This window comes from Bubalus bubalis, chromosome 8 (genome assembly GCF_019923935.1).
Source record: "Bubalus bubalis isolate 160015118507 breed Murrah chromosome 8, NDDB_SH_1, whole genome shotgun sequence".
Taxonomy (NCBI): domain Eukaryota; kingdom Metazoa; phylum Chordata; class Mammalia; order Artiodactyla; family Bovidae; genus Bubalus; species Bubalus bubalis.
The window spans coordinates 119,095,563-119,117,676 of NC_059164.1; the positions used below are offsets into that span (position 1 = coordinate 119,095,563).

General features: G+C 56.2%; 1 protein-coding gene across 1 annotated transcript in view; it reads right to left on the minus strand.

The window, feature by feature from the left end:
• The window catches only part of VIPR2 (vasoactive intestinal peptide receptor 2), a gene marked incomplete in the record, with an annotated part of 50,682 nt that overhangs the window by 14,173 nt on the left and 14,395 nt on the right, over window positions 1–22,114 (minus strand). The window contains 2 exon segments of the mRNA XM_045166512.1: window positions 12,293–12,390; window positions 14,784–14,891. Coding sequence (XP_045022447.1) covers window positions 12,293–12,390; window positions 14,784–14,891 — 206 coding nt within the window.

Here is a 22,114-nt window from a genome sequence, read left to right on the forward strand (position 1 = left end):
TCTTTTCTTTGTAACCCTTTGGGCATCCACTAAGCTTGTGGTCTGTGAAAAGTCAGCTCAGAGAATACACTACTTAGCTGATGTTTGATTACATGGGGTTTGGAGTCAGACAGGCCATGTCTGGCTACACTGTTGATGAGCCTGATAGTCTCTGCCAGCTTCTGTCTGCACACACGGCCTTTGCAGACCCTTTCAAGTGTTCAGAATTGTGTATCACCCTAACCTGTGCACTGCACATGTTTGGACCCCTGTGGTGTCATGGGCAAAAAGCCACGGAGGGCATCTGCTGCAGGTTTTGCTGTTTTCCCTGTAGTCCCAGTAAGCTTTTCACTGTCGCCTAGCAGAAAATCTTTACGTGTGACCTGCAACAGTGTTTATGCAATTTTATGCATAAGTTTATGCAATTGAGTTTCAGACTTGACATCACATCCCCTAATCTTGACCGGGGCATCTTAGGGAGGAAGGTGACCTCTGGGGCTTTCTCTGAGGCTTCTCCAAGGGGTATTGGAGTGAACATTGGGGTGAACAGAGAAAACTCATTAAAAACAGCAGATGAGCCTTGCACACAAGAGCCGTGGCCTGAGCCGTCCTGTGAAGTGACCGCTCTGTTCCCCTCTGTGGGCAGACGTAGCTCACAGTCTCAGGGCATCTCTTGGAGGACCGGTGAGGGGGTCAGGCTGGCCTGGCTGTGGTTCTGCTGCTGACCGTGTCCAGCACGGGGCCCCTTGGGCCTGAGGGAGGCAGGACTGCTGTCCATCAGCATGTGAGTCAGAGGCCACTTTACCCTGAACCATTAAAACCCTGTCGTCCCGAAACAAGGGCGCAAACCTAAAAACCCAGTCAGGCAGCTAATTCAGCCACAGCCCTCGGTCAAGCGGCTGCTCCGCTTTGTTTTCCCTCTGCTGAATGGATGGAGTGCACGTGCTTCTGAAACAAGGGAAGGCCTGAGTTCTGGCTGCCAGTACCGCCCTGGAACAAAGTGACCTCACCTGGCACAGAGCGGGCGCCAGGGGCCGGGGACCCCTGTGTCTCCGCCAGTGACGTGACTCAGCCCAGGAAGCCCAGGAGGGCAGGCGGGTCCCTGCTGGGTCAGAGCCAGGGCCCCTCCCGAGTCAGGGTCCCGGTCCCTCCACTGGAGCGTCTCGGAGTGTGCAGACAGTAGGAAGGGAGGCCTCAACGCAACCCATTCATATCCAATGCTGTATTCTTCTTTTCCCAGAGAGCCCTCAGATTCGATAAGCTTGAGGCCTACAGGATGATTCCTGGGAGTGGAGAGTGGGGAGAACTTTGCTGGGGGCACCTGATCTTGAGGGGCTGAAGCTGCAAAGATGACTATCAGGGAACAGAAAGGTCAGTCCCAGTGCGGCCGAGGTGCCCCCCCAGCGGGACACCCAAGGGCAGGTGGGGGCCACGTTTTCAGGGCCTCAGCATGAGCAGTACACACGTCTCTGCACGACTCGACCAGGGGAGATGCTCCAATGGTCACGGGTCACAGGCACGAGTGTGAGACTTCAATTTACTTGGGAAAACGCTCTACAGCATGTCACCGTCATCGCATGATCAGGCAGCGGGGGAAACACGCCAGGGAGCTTGCCCTTCTCGAAGCTTTGGGGCCTCAGCGGGGCAGGCTGCAGTGGGCAGCGGGGATGAGACCCTGCACGCTGGGCCATTGAGGCCCTGCTGGGAGGAGATGCCGCCCCATTCCCCGCTGTCACCCGGGGCGGCCTCCCGCCCCCCAAGTGTGTGGGGCCAGGTGGCGAGTGAGTCCCCTGCAGACCCAGCCGTCCACGCGCATCCACCGCCCGGAGCTGCCGGCAGAGCCCTCCCCAACGTGCCCCGTGGCCTGGCCTGTGTGTGCAGACGCAGAGCCCTAACTGTGCGACGGAGCCTCCGCTCGACCCGCCAGGCCTGCTGCGCATCTGCTGTCCCCGGGACTATTAATAGCTCCCGTTCTCTCCTGAGAGCCCAGGTTTGGCCAATATTTTATACAGCCACCCTATTTATAACCCAGTCGTGGGTTATGCAATCAATTCCGAAGGTGACAACCAACACTTAAAAGAAGGCAGCACGGAAAATGTGGCTTTGTGGAGTGTTTGTGTTGGCTCACAGTGTGAAATGCATTTCTAACTGTGGATGTCAATCAGCAGTTGAAAGCCCCTTGGCTGGACCAGAGACTTGATTGGGGAAACTTCTGATTACAGCCTGGCCTGGCCCATCGCCTCACCCCGCAGCTGAGGCACAAACACCCTGCCATGTTCTCTTTTGAACCTGCGGAAGCCCCATGCTTCAGTACCTTTGTAACACAAAAGCTAATTCATTTCCCCAGACCTTTTGGTAATGATTAACCTGCGTACCTGGGGCCCTGGGAATGCAAAGGAAACCACCGTTGATATGCAGTGTCTGTCTGGGACGGGAGCCACTTGATTAGAAGGCACAACCCCTGTCTCTGGGGAACGTAGGACATACAATGTCCTGTTGGGTGAACAAGACTAACACAAACCCTGAAAAATGGACGAGTAGGCACTGACCTGCGCTTCTAGCTGCAAACTCAGACCGAGCGGCCAAGGCACAGCAGGGGCCAGAGGAGCAGGGACTCCTCGTGGCTGGCAGGTGGCAAGGGTGGGTGGGGGGCTTGAGGTGGGGGGCGTGGGGTGCTGGGGACGCCGGGATGTTTCTGGATGGGGCTGGGGCCGTCCGGGCTCCATGCAGAGGCATGAGTAGTGCACGACACTCACTCCGCTTGGCAGCTGCTCCGAACACGCCGGTCCTGCTGGGTCTCCAGCCCCTTTGAGAAGGCACTGCAGGGACCCACACACGCCGTCCTGTGGGGCGGCAGGTGAGGGGCAGTGGGCAGTGTGTGCCGCCCACGGCAGGACGCAGAGTGGGCTGGCCAGCCCGGGCCTTTACTCGTGGTGGCTTTGGTGTGGGGCAGGATTTTGGAGCCTGTGGACCAGCAGCAGGGCCAGGAGGTAGCCTCTGTCTCCCATGCAAGGAGGTTCCTGTTCTCACCTCAGAGATGGAAGCTGGGGGCTTCTTCATTTTAGAGGCTGCCAAAAACACAGCCCCGCCCGTCTTTAGGGCCTGTGGTCCAGGCTCAGTTCTAGCTCAGGATTCGCTGTGAGGCTCACTGTCACGCTGGTAACAATCTTACCGTTGAGTTTTTCTTCCTGAAGATTGTTGGCAAATATCTTTTAAGACCCACCCATTCTGATTAGAAGATTCTAACTATAACCTAATCATGATGGTGCTTTGCAATTTACAGAATGTAGCACAGAAGTTAATTCATTCTCTTCTTCCAACGGCCTGTGAAGGAGCAGACGTGTTCTTGCCACACTTCTCTTACTCAGGTGGGACCTGAGTCCAGGGAACAGTTGTAAAACGTGGGGCCACTGAGGTGCAGGGTTGAGACTCCAGTCAGACCCTAGTGTCTTCTCCCTCCAGAGGCCCCTCCCTGAGGGCAAGTTACCCAACTGTTTCAGCTTTTTCCTTTAAGAGGAATCGGTCAGTTCTGCAGATAAGGATGTGGACGTCACCACTCTATTCAAACAAAGAGCAGAACTCTGAACACACTGGAAATCAACGGCTCTCCTTGGGTCCACAAGAGAAGGGAGGACACAGGACAAACGGCTGTCCCAAGACTGGGGGAGACCAGGCAGCGGCAGGAGCTGGGGGTTCCCTGAACAGAACTGTGAAGCTGCCCGTTAAGCTGCAGGAATCAGACACTGGTGCGGTGGAAAGGACAGAGAAGGATGTCAGCGAGCAGAGTCCAGTCCGCGTGATGGTCACTGGTCTTTGACAAAAACTAAAGGCAGCATGCTGGGGCAAAGGCAGTCTTTCCAACAAACATTGCTGGGACAACTGGACATCCACATGCAAAAGAATGAACCTAGGCACACCTTTATACTCTCACAAAAATTAACTCAAAATGGGCTATAGCCATAAAGAAAGCAGGAAGGCGCGCAGTCCTATCTAACTCTTTGTGACCCCATGGGCCATAGCCTGCCAGGATCCTCTGTCCATGGATTCTCCAGGAAAGAATACTGGCGAGGGTTGCCATTTCCTCCAGGGGATCTTCCTGACCCGGGAATCAAACCCAGGTCTCCTGCATTGCAGACAGATTCTTTAGCATCTGAGCTATCAGGGAAGCTCCTATAGATGTAAAGGTAAACTGCAAAACTATAACTCCTAGAAAATAACATAGGAGAAAACCCAGATTCCCTTGGGTTGTGATGCTTTTTAAAATACAATGCCTGTATGTATACCTATGGCTGATTCATGTTGAGGTTTGACAGAAAACAACAAAATTCTGTAAAGCAATTATCCTTCAATAAAAAAATAAATTAGAAAAAATACAGTGCCGAAGGCACCCTTCATGAAACAAATCATTGATAAGCCGGACTTCAATAAAATTAAAAAATTTTACCCTGTGAAAGAATTTCAGAGAATGAGAAGACGGGCCACAGACAGGGAGAAAATATTTGCAAAAGACATCTGATAAGCATTGTTATTCAAGACATATAAAGAACTCTTAATACTCAACAATGAGAAAACAAACAACCCAATTAAAAATGGGCCGAAGACCTTAACAGCTGCCTCTAGAAAGAACGGATCCAGGTGGCAAACAGGCAAATGAGAAGATGCTCCCAGAAAGCACAGGTCAAGGCGTCCAGGCGGACAGAGGCCCCAGGAGCCTGCAGACTCGGTGGCGAGCAAGCGCGTACGGACTCTGCACTCACCGGGGACCCCGAGGGTGAGCATCCCTGCGCTGTGAAGCGGTGCTTAAAGGCAGAGCTCTCCCTCATGGGCTTGTTGGGGGATTCAATGAGCCAATCCATGTGAGAGCTGTAAACACTCTCAGTAAAAGCCCGAGACGTGATTTATGGCGCTTGGTTTGATTTTATAATAAAGACCATTTTTATGAGGAAAGAGATCCTCGAGGTTGTTAATCCAGCTCCCCTAGGCCTCCTGGGTCAGGCTCCGTTTGTGCTCACTCTGCTTCACGGAGCACCTGGAATCACACCCACTGCCTCCCCACGGGCAGAGTGGTCCCGCCTCCCGCACAACCACCAGCATCGTGTCGGGGGGGACTGGCCGGCGCGCTCCTGCTGACCGCAGCTCCTCCTCCCGCCTGGGGGGCTCAGAGGTGCCGCGGACCCAAAGGGGAGACGCAGGTCCCTGGCTTTGTGCTGGGCCCCTCTGGTCTCTGCTGCAGCCCTCGGGGCCTCTGAGGAACTGGACCTGAGCCCAGCTGGGCGTCCTGACAGCACTGTCCTGGGAGGAAACGACCAGGCCCCTGTCCCGGCAAGTCAGGGTCACCTGGGGACATCATTCACGTCGCCCCCGAGGTCACTGTCCTCCCGAGGATGAGCAGAGGCTTCAAGAAGGAGACGGGGGTCCAGACAGTCCCCACGACTAATGCCCCCTCAGCACAGGCAGGCTCCCCGTGGAGACTGCAACCCTGAGCGGCGGGCAGCCTGGCCATGGGTCAGGGGGCAACCCTCCAGAGGCGGGGGCCCTGAGGTCCTGGGGTCCTGGGGTGCTGGGGGCCCCATGGCACTCCAGAGACAAGGGTCCTGGTGTCCCGCGACCCTCCAGAGGCGGGGGTCCTGGGGTCCTGGGGTCCCTGTCTGCACAGCTGTCAAGATTGTGGCCCAGCTCCCTGTCTTCAGTCACCGCAGGGACCACTCCTTTGTTGGTATGGACTGGTTAGAGGAGAATGGATTTTCTTTTAAAACCCAAATGTGACATTTCTGACGATAAAAAAAAAAGTGGTAGATATTTTTGAATGTTTTCTCCTACTGACACCTATTTCGAGCACAGGGTTTATGATAAAGAAAAGGCGACAGAGAGAGAGGTCGGGAGCCTGTGCTTTGTCACCAAGCATCCTCACGCTCAGTGGGGAACCTGGACCTGACCCTAGAGACACCAGGCAAAGCCCACAGGGAGCCGGGCTGAGGGGCGAGGCCTCTAGCACGATGAGGGAAGGACAGAGAACGGCTGGGGCGGGAGAGGCTGGGTCACTCCACCAGAGCCGCCCTGGCTCCTCGGAGGGACGCACCCTGGGCAGGGGACACAGACAGCAGTCAGGGAGCAGCTTCGCAAAGACGTGCGGTGCTGGGCTTACAGCAGGGCTGCTCACTCCTGAGGCAGTGTGTGTGTGTGTGGCCAGGGGTCTGCCGCTCCCCACCCAGGCCTCAGAGGCTGCAGGACAACCAGCCAGCCGGGTTCCCTGAACCACTCCTGTAAGAAAGTCACCTCCAAACAGGCCTCAGGAAATGCTCAACAGCAGGAAATTTGACAGTTGAGTCTCCCCATTGTCCTGACAGAGTCTGGGTGGAGGCAAATGTCACTGAGAGATGATTTGTCAAACAGCAGAAATTTGTTCTGAGGGGTCTTAAAACTATTTGAATATAGAAGTAACGTATTTGCTGAGTTTTGAAGAAGTAGAAAATATAACCGAACCACTAAAGGGAACATGCAGCTTCACTGTTTCCGATCCTTCATCCACATGTTTCCGGGCGTGCAGTCTCTTGCTGCCCTTGTCCAGCTCCTGAAATGCCCACATCCCACCCCAGTGGCGGGTGGTAGCACCCTAACAGTGAGGAGGGGAGCTTCTCCGAAAGCCTGTCCTCTCTTTCTAGGTATGTAACAGACCGCAAATACCCAGTAAAACAAACATTGCTAATTTCCATATTTTCTTCAATTATCTCTTTGGACTACAGACTTTCAGTCCTGAAATCTGTATGTCACGTGGAGAAACAGCAGGATTACCCAGCAAATATCCTGGTTGCCCCCATCCTACCCTGGAGCAGCGCCTCCCTTCCTGAGGGCCTGGTGGGTACGGCTGGGGCTGATGGGCACCCAGCCCTGCTGGAAGGGCTCCCCATCCTGAGCCCACCCCCGCCTGCCTCACCTCCCAGACGCAGTGCCACCCCGTTATCTGATGAGCAGTCCATGCACTGAGCGTGCCCTCCGGTGCCCTGAAAAAAACCCTGGGAAGCTTCCTCCCGCCACTTGATGCAAAGTGAAGCAAAGACACCATCCTTGGTGCTTGTTTGGAGGCAGAACGGGACCGGCCACCTTTGGTGCTTGCTTATTTGGAGGCAGAATGGGATTGGCCACCATAACAGAGCTGAGTGTGGGCCCCCCTGCACCTTCAGGGCTCCAATCCTGGCCTCCGCCCCCTGCAGGCCATCCCTGCCGAGCCCCTCACCCCACCCCGACACAGGGACATCGTGGTCCTGCAGGGCCTAGGAGTGAGAGATGGAAGGCATCTGACGCGGAAGGACCGCACGCTGGGGACGGGGACCCTGGGGGAGGCGGCACTAGCGGTCAGAGTGAGAGTTGCTGCAGTGGTCTGAAAGCTGAGAGGAGGCCGCAGAAATATTTTTAGGAATATGGCATAACATGGAAGAAATGTGTCTGCTTGAAGCATGGGAAGGTTGAAATGCCAAACAGCTCTCTTGGCTAAATTTAGCAGAAGTGCTCTTTATTTAAGACCTATGTTAGCAAATATATAATGTGGGAGATGTATGGAGTGCCTGCCCTGGCGTGTCCACTCAGCACAGGACGCCAGCCTGTCTCTGAGACTGCTGTCCTTGGGAGGGGCCGTGGGCCAGGCGTGGAGCCACATGCAGTGACTGAGTCACGCCTGGTGGCCGAGCGGGGTACAGCCCTGGGGCTCTTCACCTGGGCGGCTCTCGATAACAGGGGAAAGGAGACCTCATGGACCCGCAGAGACTCATCATGGCCTCTGACTACAAGCTGCTGGATGTTTTGCCAGCTCTCGGGTGGGACACTGGGCAGGAGGTGGGAACCGGAGGCAGGGAGGCTGGCCAGGACACTCTGACCAGGAGCCTCCAGATGGCCTTCGGTGGAGGAGGGAAGTCAGGAGGACAGGGTCTGCCTGATGTGCTGCGGGGGAGCCCCTGGGCCAAGAGAGCCCCTGGGTCTGGGGCAGGACTGGTTGGGGGCTGGGGGGGGGGCGGGTGGGCAGGCAGATGACATGGGGTGGAGTGCCCAGTCCTGGCTGTCCCTCCTGAGGCCGAGGCTATGGTGCAGGATGAGCTCCTTGGCTCCAGAGACCTTCAGCTCTCAGAGAAACCCTGGGCTCCCATGATAAGGGTGGGGCTTCCTTAAACCTTCTTAGTGGTATTAAGCCCTTTATCCAAGGGTTAAAAGAGAAGAAGTTAAGATGAAGATACGCAGGCCAGGCTGGAGGTGACTTTTGCTGGGAGAGGAACACAGACAGGGGAGACCTTGTCTGTGGAAGCTGGGGTGCAGTGAGAGGGTGTTCCAAGATGAGCAGGGCTGGGTCAGGGTTTCACGGCACCAGGAACGCAGGCTTAGACCACTGAGTGCCCCCCATCCCCTCGCAGCTTCACAGTCACGGCTCCGGCTGTCATCCAAGGGGTTCTCTGGGGTCTTCAAGCCCGTGTCTCCTTTTCAGGGCTCCCGCTCCCCGTTACTTTACCTCCTGATTCCCTCACCATATGTGGCTTATGTGGAGACTGTTTTCCCCTTGAATTTAAATAACTTTGAAACCAACAAAGGTTGCACGCATGGCACCCAGGGTGGAGTTTGGCTGCGTGACAGCAGGAAACCCAATTACAACTGTAGAACTGGGGGGTGAGACGGGCTGATGAGACGCGGGGAGACGCGTTAGCAGGAGCCCACAGAGGGTCGGTGGGCTGAGGCTCTCGCTCCCCACCCGGGAGGGCCTGTCCTGGCCTTGCTCGGGCAGCCCCATGCCTTGAGGCTCTCCTCCTCATGAACTCTCTAAACAACCAAGCATGCAAAGCATGCGAGCGTGGGAGCTGCAACCAGGCAGAGAGTTACTCATCCTGGCTTTGTGCCATTATTTCCTTCACTTTCTCATATTAAAATATTTTGAGTTTCTAATCCATTAGTAGGGAATATGCACTCATGATACTTGCAGAGTCTCTGAAATGTTTAACTGAGAACAAAAATAGCTTTTCACGCTGGATAGAAAAGCTTTGGGAAGTCACAGGTGCTCCATCCTCGATGGGTCTGAGCCGACGCGGTTCCCACAGGGTGTCCTTTACGGCCGTGTCAGTGCTTTGTTGCCTGAAGACAGAGGGGAATGCCGGGGCTCCCGGAACATTCATGTGTGACGTGAGCACAGGCTGTGAGCAAGGGGGAGCCTTGGACACTCTGCTTCCCCCCATGGGGTCCCGAGGCCTGGGAGGTCCACATGCTGGGCTGGCTGCGGCGGCGGGCAGGAGCTGTGGGCAATGGTAGGTGGGTGTTGGAGCTCCACCCGCCCTCCACGCTCAGGAGGCCGGGCGCTCTCCTGCTGCAGCCCTGGCCCGTCTGGGAGCACGTGTGAGGTGGCAGGGGCCGGGCCACCGTGGGGCTGTCCTCGCTCCTGGTCAGAACAGGGCTGGGACACTCGTCTCTACAGGGACGGTCCTCAAACTGGGGTCAATGCTACGCAATTTAAGGCTCCCTCGTAGAACACCGACAGGACGGCTCCCGGTTTGGACACGTTACATCATAGAACAGCAGTCTGGGGCGAGTCCGGAACCTGAGATGGCTCACAGGCCCGTGAAGAGATGGTTGGCCCCGAGTTCCCTCGGTGGTCTCTGACCCGCCTGGGGGGCCCGGCCTCCAGTGAGCCCACAGGCCATGGCACCCAGCCTGTCCTGGGTGGCGGGGCTGACAGTGGAGGCGGTGAACCCCACCCAAGCTGCAGGCTCAGCACTGGGGCCCCACCTTTGTGCTGCAGCCATGGGGGCCTCCCGGCCGCCCCTTCTCTGCGGGGTCCCTGAAGAGCACCCCAGGGCGCAGGTCCAGGTGGGTCTGTGGATGGGTCAGCAGCCCTGGCCTGGCTGCCCAGGTGGGTCCCAGTGCATCTGGGCAGCTGCCCTTGTGTGGGGAGCAGGGGCTCGGGAACTGCCCCCGAGGAGGGTCAGACAGACTGACTCTCATCAGAATGGCAGGGTCCCTGGCTATGCCACATTGTTTCTCCAAACCTCAGTTTCTCCATCTATAAAGTAGGCTGTCACCTGGTAAATGAGGTGCGGGGTGGCCCAGCAGCTGACGAGCACACACCTGCAGTGGTTGGAGGAGTAGGCTCAGATCTTCCCCAAGGCGGATGTGAGGGGTTGTGAGCCCCCACGCCCGGCGCACGCAGGAGAACCTCACACCTGTCAGTGAGGCGCACACAGCACGGATGCCCAGCTGCACCTCACCTCGGTCACCCTCCCTGACCGCCAGTCACGGCTCACCAGGCTGACCTTCCAGTTAGAGGGGTACACGCAAAAAAGGTGCTTTTTCTCCAGGGTTTCCTGATCCTACAGGAGAGGAACTGGCTTTAAATTACAGACCTTGGTGAAGAGAGCAAAGGAAGCCCCTCGGTCATCCAGGAAAATGACGGGCAGCAATGTTCCCGCGGGTCTCACCTGAGGACTGACATGGGGGGCTGGCAGGAGGGGGGCCTCAGCCCACAGACAGGCTTCTGCCAAGGTTCTCTGGGCTCCTGCTTGGGTGGCAGGCAGCCCCCAGGCTCTTTAAATGAGCCCCACACCCAATGCGTGGACTGTGTGGATCACAACAAACTGTCGAAAATTCTGAAGGAGGTGGGAATACCACAGCACCTGACCTGCCTCCTGAGAAATCTGTATGCATGTCAGGAGGCAACAGTTAGAACTGGACATGGAACAACAGATTGATTCCAAATAGGAAAAGGAGTACGTCAAGGCTGTATATTGTCACCCTGCTTATTTAACTTATATGCAGAGTACATCATGAGAAACGCTGGGCTGGAGGAACCATAGGCTGGAATCAAGATTGCCAGGAGAAATATCAATAACCTCAGATATGCAGATGACACCACCCTTATGGCAGAAAGTGAAGAAGAACTAAAGAGCCTCTTGATGAAAGTGAAGGAGGAGGGTGAAAAAGCTGGCTTAAAATTCAACATTCAAAAAACTAAGATCATGGCCTCTGGTCCCATCACTTCATGGCAAACAGATGGGGAAACAATGAAAACAGTGACAGACTTTATTTTTCTGGGCTCCAAAATCACTGTAGATGGTGACTGCAGCCATGAAATTAAAAGATGCTTGCTCCTTGGAAGAAAAGCTATGACCAACCTGGATAGTATATTAAAAAGCACAGACATTACCTACAAAGGTCCATCTAGTCAAGGCTATGCTTTTTCCAGTAGTCATGTATGGATGTGAGAGTTGGACTATAAAGAAAGCTGAGCACAGAAGAATTGATGCTTTTGAACTGTGGTATTGGAGAAGACTCTTGAGAGTCCCTTGGACTGCAAGGAGATCCAACCAGTCCATCCTAAAGGAGATCAGTCCTGGGTGTTCATTGGAAGGACTGGTGCTGAAGCTGAAACTCCAACTTTGGCCACCTGATGTGAAGAACTGACTTACTTGAAAAGACCCTGATGCTGGGAAAGATTGAAGGTGGGAGGAGAAGGGGACAACAGAGGATGAGATGGTTGGATGGCATCACTGACTTGATAGACATGAGTCTGAGTAAACTCAGGGAGTTGGTGATGGACAGGGAGGCCTGGCGTGCTGCAGTCCAAGGGGTCGCAGAAAGTTGGACATGACTGAGTGACGGAACTGAACACCCGAAGCTGGCAGGGAGCACACGTCTGAAGCAGGCCCAACCTGGGGCTCCTAAGGCTCATCCCTGTCCACACAAGGTCATGGCCTTAGTGGCAGGGCCCAAGGGGAGACAGTGGGCTGGTTTCTGGTGGTAAACAAAACAACCCCCGTCACGGGCCACGGCTGGGTGAGCATGCCAGCGCCGGGGAGTTTACAGAAGGCCCGGGGCAGGCTTCAGCAGAGCCGTGGTCGTTCCTGGAGAGGGGGGCTCTTCTCACCCCTCGCCTGCCCTGGGCCAAGTCTTGACCCAGCCTGAGAGCATCACCAGCAGGCACTGAGCCAGGCACACTGGCTCTATGTCTGCAAAGATGCTCCAAGCTTGGTCCCGTCCCTGCGGCTGGCTCAAGGCTAAGAAAACCGCTTCACAGCTTCTTGAGAGCCTGTATTGTGGCAACATCTCCAATGGAACAAGAAACCCTCACAGCAGAAAGGACACACATTACAGCTGGGCTCAGCAAGCACCGCCACTCTGGGGTCACCTTCCAGACTCAGCAGGCTGGTGAGGCCTCCCTACCCCAACCTTACAGAACCGTCACGATTCCTAAGCCCATGCAGCTGAGCTGAAATATGGGCCCAGTTGGATTTGACCGGAAGTGGAAGGAGATGTGAGCAAGACCGGGAGCAGCGGGCAAGGCGCTTACCTTACTCTCATCCTCAGGGTCGCTGAAGCCACACGCGTCCATGAAATCCGGGAATGTCTCTGACCACCCGTCACTGGTGCAGTTCTTGCTTATGTTTCCTGTAAAGTGAACGCCGCGGGTTTGATCTGCATGTCCATGGCCTGCACCTGTGCCTCGGGGCCTCTCTCTCCCTTGGGCCGGTGAGGGTCAGGGCCTGGACCAGGGCACCCGCTGCTCAGGGCCTCCTGACCCCTGGAACCCAGGCAGTGGTCCTGCATTTCAGGGGGCCTTGGTGGCTGGAGGGAGCAGGTTCCCTGACAAAGCACGGGCACGTGATGGTGGTCACGTGGGATGAGGTAACAGTGTGCTCGGATCGCCACAGAGCAGAGTGGAAGTAAACGGGGTGTATCCTGTCAAGTGAGAAGGGTCTGCAGCCAGACCCGGATCACCGTGTCCTGCTCTCCCGACCCCGATCACCCTGTCCTGCCGGCTGGAGTCGGGAACAGAGAAGAGCGATGGCGGAGCAGGGCTCGGGGCTCTTTGTAACTCATGCAACCCTGACGTCTCACGAGGAGGCCCTGCGACGATCCCTTGTTGTGGACAAGAAACCTGACGCTTAACGAAGGTGGCCCACCGGCCCAAAGCTCCACAGCCGAGAGCAAGTGGCCCTTTTCAGGACGGGGCAGTCAACTCCTCAAGTGCACAGCACGCTTGCGGCCCACCTGCCCTTGGGACAGTACCCTGAGGTCTGGAAGGCCAGGGGGCGGGGCGGTGAGGGGAGGGCGGGACCACGAGGGGTGGGGCAGTGGGCGGGGCTTGGAGGGGCGGGGCCATGAGCGAGGGGGCGGGGCAGCGAGGGGATGGGCCGTAGTGATGCGGCGGGGCAGAGAGTGAGGGGCGGGGCAGTGGGCAAGGCAGTGGGGGAAGCAGGCGCGCAGTTACAGGGTCTCCGCACCAGGGTCTGTGAGAACCTTGCTCTCCGGGGGCGTCAATCGCTGTGGGACCTCCCCCTGCTGTGGGGCCCCCTTATCTCCAGGCCGCTCCCTACTCTGGCCGTCCTGAGTTGCGGTTCATGGGGGGGTCTCAGCACAGTGGTGACAGGCCCCCACCACAGCCCCCCCAAATCTGACTGCACACCCTTCATGGCTCAGAGGAAAAAGAGTCCTCCTTCTGTGCAAGAGACACAGGTTCGGTCCCTGGGTGGGGACGATCCCTCGGAAGAGGGCATGGCAGCCGGCTCCAGCATTCTTGCCTGGAGAATCCCATGGACAGAGGAGCCTGGGGGTCACTACAGTCCTTAGGCTCTAAAGGACTCAGACACGACTGAGCGACTAGCACTTTTCCCACGCTTTTCCTTGCTGCTCAGTGCATGGTTGAGCGTGACTGTCCTGTAGGGGCCATGGTCACAGCGTCTGGTCCTGAGCGCTGCCAGCTGGGCTCAGGCCCTGCTCCAGAGGGTCCTGACTTGGGGGCGAGGCTGGAATGGTGGCGGGCTCCACAAGGAACCAGCCCCCGGCAAGAGCTCCCATCCCGAGTCACGTTCAGGCTCGAGTCAGGGGCAGGTCAGAGCCCTGCAGCCCTCTAAGGACCAGCCCCGTGGCTTTTAGAGAGAAGCGGGCAGAACGCAGGGCTGGGCCCTCTTGCTGCTGGATGCAGAGCGCAGCACCTTCCCCGAAGGGGGAGACCCCCTGAGGGCCTTCGTCCATTCATGAGAACAGATCTCAGAGTCCCTGAACCTGGCCCGCCTGCACCTGGAGGTTTGACACCGCTCCTTTCAAAGACCTGCCTCGGAGCGACACGCAGCCCAGCTCCCCATCCAGAGGCAGAGTCTCCTGCGGCCCGTTCCCACCCCCATCCTAGCCCTGCTTGGGGGGACCTTCTGCAGCCCCAGGGCCCACTGGCATGGTTGCTATGACAACATGCGCCAATGTCTGGAGAGATCCACACCCCCCCCCACAATTTCCCACCTACAACTTTTAAAAAAAATAAAAAACAGGTGTATTTCTCACACATCCGGGTTTTCACGGTCTGTGTGCAGAGCAAGCCCCAGGAAGAGGCAGCCCCTGGCCCCATGAGCGCCTCCTGCAGGTGTTCAGGGGTGAGAACCCAGAGTCGGTCCAGGAAGGGAGACATTTCCTGTGAGGGAGAGAGTGCGTCCCAGGCCAGCAAGGGACACCCTGGAGGACATGCTCTGAGAGCCATGGGTGCCCAGGTGAGGCAGGTGTTCCTGTTCTCCCCCTGCCTGGTGCCCGCGGCCCCTCATCTGCACTGGACACCCATGTGCCAGGCTCCTGCTCAGGGTCTCCCGTCCGAGCCCTCCGCGTGTGCTGTGGGTGGACGGCCTGGCAGCAGGCATTCTGTCCTCCCAAGCTCTAAGGCCAGGTCAGCACAGCTGCTCCCTGACCCACCAGGTCGTGGACACCGACGCCCTGCTTCTTGTGCCTCCATGGAGAAGTCGATCCCTCTGACCAAAACCCCCCAAAAGTTAAAAAATGACACAGCGGAACAGTACCTGGTTTGCTGTAAAAATTGCTGAACAGTTTTGGACAGGGCACCGTGACGGTCTCGCCAACATCTGCGGGGCGCCAGCAAGTAATGTTGTCCCAGATGCCGCTGCAGGCTGCAGGGGAGACAGGGGTGAGCGAGGCCCGCAGCCCACCTCAGGCAGCTCCCTCCAGCCCGCATGTGGCACCCAGAGGTGGGGCCAGATCTGCTCTGAAACTTTGCAAATAGAGAGCCTATCAGTTAGATGATTATACTGCAAATCATTCTCCTGTGAAACAAACTCGCACCACGATATTATTGAGAACATGCTTGGCACCGGTTCACTGTGATCAGCTTTGCAGAAGTGAGTGAGAAGGGACGAACCTGAGGCACCCAGAGTGCACTGTGCACTTCTGAATCTCAGCAGAATCAGTACTTTTTCCTGATGATGTGCTCGCCCCTGTGGCACAGTGGGCACCACCCGGTATCTGTGTAAGTCTCGGAGGTGAGGGTCCCCTGAGGCACACACCCTTGTGCTTTTATGGACTCTGACTTCAAGGACAATTTGCAAATTTAAATATTTGATAAGATTTAGTTGATTGCAGCAGTCATGATGATATATTGGTGGTGAAATTTTAGGGTACCTTCGTGGAGTTATCTAATAACTTAATTAGCACAGTGTTAAAGCCTAAAACATTTTTCAGATCTCCTATTTTGTGTAATAGCCCCCCCATGAGGGTAATTCATACACGCATTGCATTAATCATCTCACCAACAAGCAGCACTGAGATTCAAACGGCGCAAGGACCTCTCACGTCAAACAAACAGAAAATGAATCCTTGAACCCAGGGATTTTTTACTACAAGTTCAAGGTGTTTCTACTGTTTTGTGACCTCTAAAGTTTTACATTTCAGTTAAACTTCAGTATTGGAGGAGCAGTGTGCTGGCTTCAGTTAAAACAAAGAAACAACATTTCTGCTCTCTGACATGCCATCCAGATATGTACAATAAGTGTGATATAGTTTTAGTTTGACCACAGGAATGTTTTACTTCTATGAAAACAGATAATGAAAAGTTGGCTCCAAACCAAGTTTTGCAAAAAAGTTGAAAATATCTTTCTAAAGGCTTTTATAAATAAAATAAAAATATGTGTGCTTAGTCACTCAGTCCTATCCGATTCTTTGCAACTCGATGGACTGTAGCTCACCAGGCTCCTCTGTTCGTGAGATTCTCCAGGCAAGAATACCACCCCTCATGGGATGGCTATTAAGCAAAATAAGAGATCTGAAAAATGTTTTAGGCTTTAACGTTGCGCTGATTAAGTTATTAGATAACTCCATGAAGGTAGCCTAAAATTTCATCACTCATATATCATCTTGACTGCTGCAATCAACTAAATCTTATCAAATATTTAAATCTGCAAATTGTCCTTGAAGTCAGAGTCCATAAAAGCCATTTCCTTCCTTAGGGGATCTTCTTGACCCAGGGATTGACTCCAGATCTCTTGCATTGTGGGACTATTCTTTACCATCTAAGCTGCCAGGGAAGCCCCAAAATGAAAATACACTCATCCTACAAACTGAATTACATACCAAAGATTGACTACATAAATTTATACTACAGTAGCTTACATATTTAAAGAAAATGTTGCTTTCTGAAAAATTAATTAGAATAAGTCATCAAGGACAAAGATGTCAGTAGAAACACTCTCCCAGTTGGGTGGACAGTGTGGCCTGTGGGCCTGGGGGTGTGTGGGTGAGCAGGGGGCAGTGGTGGGGGGTTTACCTGGGCAGTGAGTCTGAGCACAAGCCACAGATAACGGGGAACATATGTGCTTCTCTCTCCACCTTCCAAACCTCATGAAAATGACAGTCGAGAAATCAGAAAGGGCAGTTCCTAGAGCTCATAAAACTTTGAAGACAAACAGCACGTGTGTTTTAAAGACTCAGGCAGAGCAAAGGGGGCACAGAAGAGCCTGCAGGAGAAGGGAAGTGGGCAGTGCCCTTGAAGGGCCCTGGACCCCAGGACCCAGGGCTCGGGCCGACTAAATTTGGAAGAATCACACTGAGTGTGAATTCTGAACTCTGGGAACTCCAGCCTCCCCCAACCTGCCAAGTGTCTGGAAGCTCTGCTTAGGCCACCTGCTGGAGCAGCGCCCAGGGGAGGCCCCAGACAGCCAGGCCACCTGAGACAGGCGGAGTCGCTCTGAGAACTGCAGTTGGAGACCACCCGGTGTTCGTCCTGAGAGAAGCTTGTCTTGTTTTGCTGCAAAGTCTGATGCTAATTGTTGAGAGATATGGGGCTTCCCAGGTGGCGTTGATGGTAAAGAGCCCACCTGCCAATGCAGGAGATGTAAGAGATGTGGATTTGGCCCCGGAAGACCCCCTGGAGGAGGGAGTGGCGACCCCCTGCAGTATCCTTGCCTGGAGAACCCCATGGAGACCGGAGCTTGGCAAGGGTTTGTTTTGCAAAGCCAGATTTCCAGACATTCCCAGCCATCATTCTCACCTCTAACTTTGTGGCTGCTTAGCAACTCACTTTCCTAGTTTTTCCAAAGCACACCAATTGGTTTTCCCAGAAACAAGTGCCTTTTGGTATCTGTCAGCTTACATACTGTTTAACTAAGCCGGTGGTTGAGTAGCAGATGTGGGCGGTGACGATACATTGTAAGCTCGGCAAAGTGGTCCCAGAGGTTGCAGGGAGGAGGTGGCGGAGAGCCTTGAGCAAAGAGCTTCCCACCAGGGTCACCAGAAAAGAAAGCATAGGAGCCCAGTGGACACTGGTGCTGGGCTTCCTAAGCTCCTCTTGGGAGGGCAGTTTAGTTCCCTGAAAGCAGCCTTCTAGCCCAAGCGGTTCAGGAAAACTGACCTGACACAGCGTGCAGCCTCCAGACATCCCCGAAACTTCACGGCATCTCATACAGAACATACTGGAGGCACGGATGAATAGTGTAGGAAGGGCTACGATCGGAACACGTGCCTATAAATATGCTGGAGCTCCAAGGGGACAGCGGCAATTCACCCGCCAGACAGGAGTCTTAAGCGGGGGGTACCCACCATCATGGAGAGAACCCTAATCCTCTTGTTCCCCAAAACCCACTTTCTCTCCAAGCTATCTCCGGGCAAGTCACACTGCCACAGGTGGGGTACTGGTGTTGTTTTGAGTCCTGGATTTATTTTCTCATTATTTCAATGACATAAACACCACTGTCCAGAGAAGCACGTGAGTCTCATTACTCAGGTCCTGCAGCTTCTCTTGGCGGAGCTTTCACAGGCATGCGTTTTCTGCTCACGGGTGCACACAGGGCGGTCGGGGCCAGAACCCCATGTGGCCACCACCGCCCTGACCCCTGAAGGCCATGTCCTCACTGGTGGTTTGTGGTCAGAGCCCTGGATACAGAGCCAGAGGCGCGTCCGAGTCCAGGTGAGCATGTGGACAGAGGACAGCCCTGGGCACTTGCCCGGGGGCTGAGGGCTGAAGTCTCAGGTAGGCTCTGACCACACGGACACGGCTGCCCTCTCTGGGTGAGGCTCCTGGGGCGTTCCCAGCAGAGGCCGGGCTCTGCTCTGTCCTTGTTGTCACTGGGAGAGGAATCCGTTACCCAGCCAACACCAAGGCAGAGAGAGACAGCACAGCAGTGGGACCCCGGGTACCCAGGGACCCTGGCAGACCAGAGGTGCCCATGCAGCAGGGAGGTGCCCAGAGGGCGGGCAGGCACGGGGTGATGGAGGAGCATCCCAGCCCCACCGGGAGCGCCAGGGAGTGGCTACACTCCTGCAGCCTAGCAGACCAGCCTGGGGCAGAGGGACCAGCACCCCAGCACCCCCGGGTCACCTTGCTCCAGGCGGGGTATGGGGCAGGGCCTGCAGGAGCAGGGACGTGGGAAAAGAAAACGAAACACGCCCATTCCGGCACAGAGGCGCGGGGTTTGGCAGCAGCTGGCAGCACCAGCACTTCGGTTCGTAAGTTTAAAGTTGAAGTCACGAGCGGCCAGAATCAGATGCTGCAGGCATGTGCTGGACGCGCCCCCGGGCTCTGAGGCTGGAGCTGAGCTGGTCGCTGGACCCCAGCCCACAGACGGCAGGGCCCACGAGGCCCGGGGCGTCCCCACGACATGCTGATCTTGCTCAGGAGAAGCCAGAGAAATGGCACCCTTGCTCTCTGGCCAGGCCTTGCGTGCAATGAACACACGCCTTGCGTGGGACGTACTGTGGCCAGAATGACAAGGTCTCCAAGGCTCGCCTGGCTGCCCAGGGAGGAGGCTGGAGCTCTGGGGCTGCCCTGCGTGTGCCCATGGATAACACCATCAGAGGGCAATTCTCCCCTCGGTCCAGGCTGGCAGTGGGGCGGCCAAGGGGCAGTGGACAGCATGCCAGGTCCTTCCCACTCCCCACCCCCACCCACCCCCTGCCCCGGGACCCGCTGTTAATGCCCACACCCAGGGTCCTGCTTTGATTCTCCCTCTGGCACGGCTCAATTTTTAAGTTTCCTGGAGGTTCTCACAAGTACCCAGGGCTCAGCCCCCTGTCGTGCAGAGCAGGCGCCAGAAGGGACCTTGAGGTCACGAGTGTGGGTGTTGATGAAGGTGCTGGGGCTGCTGTCCCTGGGAACTTGTCAGAAAGTTCTTGGGTCCCATCCCAGGCCACCAAGCCAGAGACCCAGGGTGGCCCTGCAGTTCCAAGCTGGTGCTGAGCAGTTCAGGGGCTGATGCGGCCCCATCCCTGCCCAGCACAGGAAGGGGGTGGGCGTGGAACTCCTGCAGCTCAGGAAGCCTGGTTCCGCCCCCCCCACTGTAAACAGCGGGGGGGGGGGGGAGGGGGGGAGCCCTGGTGTGCCCATGTGGCAGGTGCCAGGGTCTGTGTGGCCCAGGGAGCCCAGAGTGGCCACGGGGCAGCTCTTGGGATGACAGCAATGCTGGAGGGCCACCCTGCTCCCCAGCTTGACGGCCCCCAACACCTCCACAGACCTGGGGGCTGTGCCCGATGACCACCCCATCACGTGAGCCCGCTGGGGAAAGGGCTGCTCAGGAGGAGTTGTGAGAGCAACAGGGGGCAGGATGCCACCCCTGGGGGCCGGCTCTGCCCTCAGGAGCTCATTTTATCCCCAGACCCAGGCAGCAGGGTGGGGGTGGCTCCCCAGTCTCAGCTCACGGATATGGACGTGCAGGCCAACATCTGCCGGATCATCGAAAAAGCAAGAGAGTTCCAGAAAAACATCTACTTCTGCTTTACTGACTACGCCAAAGCCTTTGTGTGGATCACAACAAACTGTGGAAAATCCTTCAAGAGATGGGAATACCAGACCACCTCACCTGTCTCTTGAGAAATCTGTATGCAGGTCAGGAAGCAACAGTTAGAATCGGACATGGAACAACAGACTGGTTCCAAGATGGGAAAGGAGTACGTCAAGGCTGTATATTGTCACCCTGCAGGGCTCCAAAATCACTGCAGATAGTGACTGCAGCCATGAAATTAAAAGACGCTTACTCCTTGGAAGAAGTTATGACCAACCTAGACAGCACATTAAAAAGCAGAGACATTATTTTGCCAACAAAAGCCTGTCTAGTCAAAACTTTGGTTTTCCCAGTAGTTATGTATGGATGTGAGAGTTGGACTATAAAGAAAGCTGAGCACCAAAGAATTGATGCTTTTGAACTGTGGTATTGGAGAAGACTCTTGAGAGTCCCTTGGACTGCAAGGAGATCCAACCAGTCCATCCTAAAGGGGATCAGTCCTGAATATTCATTGGAAGGACTGATGCTGAAGCTGAAACTCCAATGCTTTGGCCACCTGATGGGAAGAACTGACTCATTTGAAAAGACCTTGATGTTGGGAAAGATTGAGGGCAGGAGGAGAAGGGGACCACAGAAGATGAGACCATTAGATGGCATCACCAACTCAATGGACATGAGTTTGAGCAAGCTTTGGTAGTTGATGATGGACAGGGAGGCCTGGAGTGCTGTGGTTCATGGGGTCGCAAAGATTCGGACATGACTAAGTGATTGGACTGAGTGATGGGGCGGGGCCCCCCAGCCCTGCCTGCAGCGCCTCTGTGTGACCTGTCTGGGGTGGGCCAGGGTAGACACCCAGCAGGCGTCCAGCTCGGTGAGGCTGCTTTTGCCCTGGCGGTCAGTGGCAGCGCCGGGCTGGTGGTCTCGGCCTGGGCCAGATGGAGTGTCGCTGACCCACCTGGGCCTCCTGGATGGCGAGCGGCCCCCAGGGCCCCCGACCCTGGCACTCCTGTGGGGCCACCCCCTTGAGGGCCACAAGCCCACCGCTGGGCCAAGGACGGGAGACAAGCTGGCTGGTCGGTGCCGCAAGATGGCTCTGGTGTTGGGGCCCTCTCGTCCCCTGAGTTCTGGTCTGGGTGATTTAGGCCACACTAATTACTAGACCCCTCCCAGCGGGAACAAAGCACGTTGAGAATGATTGCCACGATTCCTCACTGCGCCTGCCATTGTCCTCGTGAGCCTTTGAAAATCAGCGCCAGGGCTCTGCCTGGAGAACAAGGACTGTGGGGCAGGGCCAGCTGGGGCTCACTAAGGGGACCCGAGGACGTCAGAGCCGGAAGGACCTGCTGACCCCTGGAGGCCCTTTGCCTCACACCCGGGGGTCCATGCTTAGAGAGTCTCAGGAGCCTTGAGGCCCACGGGACGCAGGCCACTTCCCGCGACGCCAGCCTCTGTCTACTCGGAACGTCTCAGCCATTCATGGAGATGCCCTTACAATCCTACAAAACCTTCCAGGTGTGCGATCTTAAGCTACGGGCGCTGCACACGTGCTGGGTGTGTTTGCACGGGCATCAATCCAGGTGCGGGGAGATGTGTGCGGCGCTGGGAGGCCATGCCTGCTCCGGTTAGTCCCTGGCTGACGGCGCGTCATGGCCCCCGTGGCCCCTGCTCCAAGGTGCGGCCTGGTTCCTAGTGAACACGCCTCCCCGACCCTGGCGTATTTCAGGCCAGTGGCCCAGTGTGTGGGGCCACTCTGCTGGTGGTGCTCTTCTGGGCTCCCCTTAGGATCCAGCACCTCCACTTCCCACAGCCCAGAGGCTCCTCACCCCAAGCATTGGCACCCCTCCTGGACCCTGCTCTGGGGGCTGTCCTCCCCGGTAGAGGACGGTTACAGACCCAGAAGACCTCCCTGCCAGCTGCAGCGGGGCGGCTGCCACTCACTTTTCATCCCTGCGTCCCCTGGGACTGGGGGCCCTCCGTTCCCTCCACAGTGGGGCAGAAATCACAGGGTATTCCAAGGACTCTCCCCAAAGACACCCGCTCCCCAAACAGTCCTGCTCTTTTGCTTCTGTGCTGTGGGTGTTGGGGAAACACCCCTCTGAGTGGCCTCCTCCTGGCCACTCATGGGC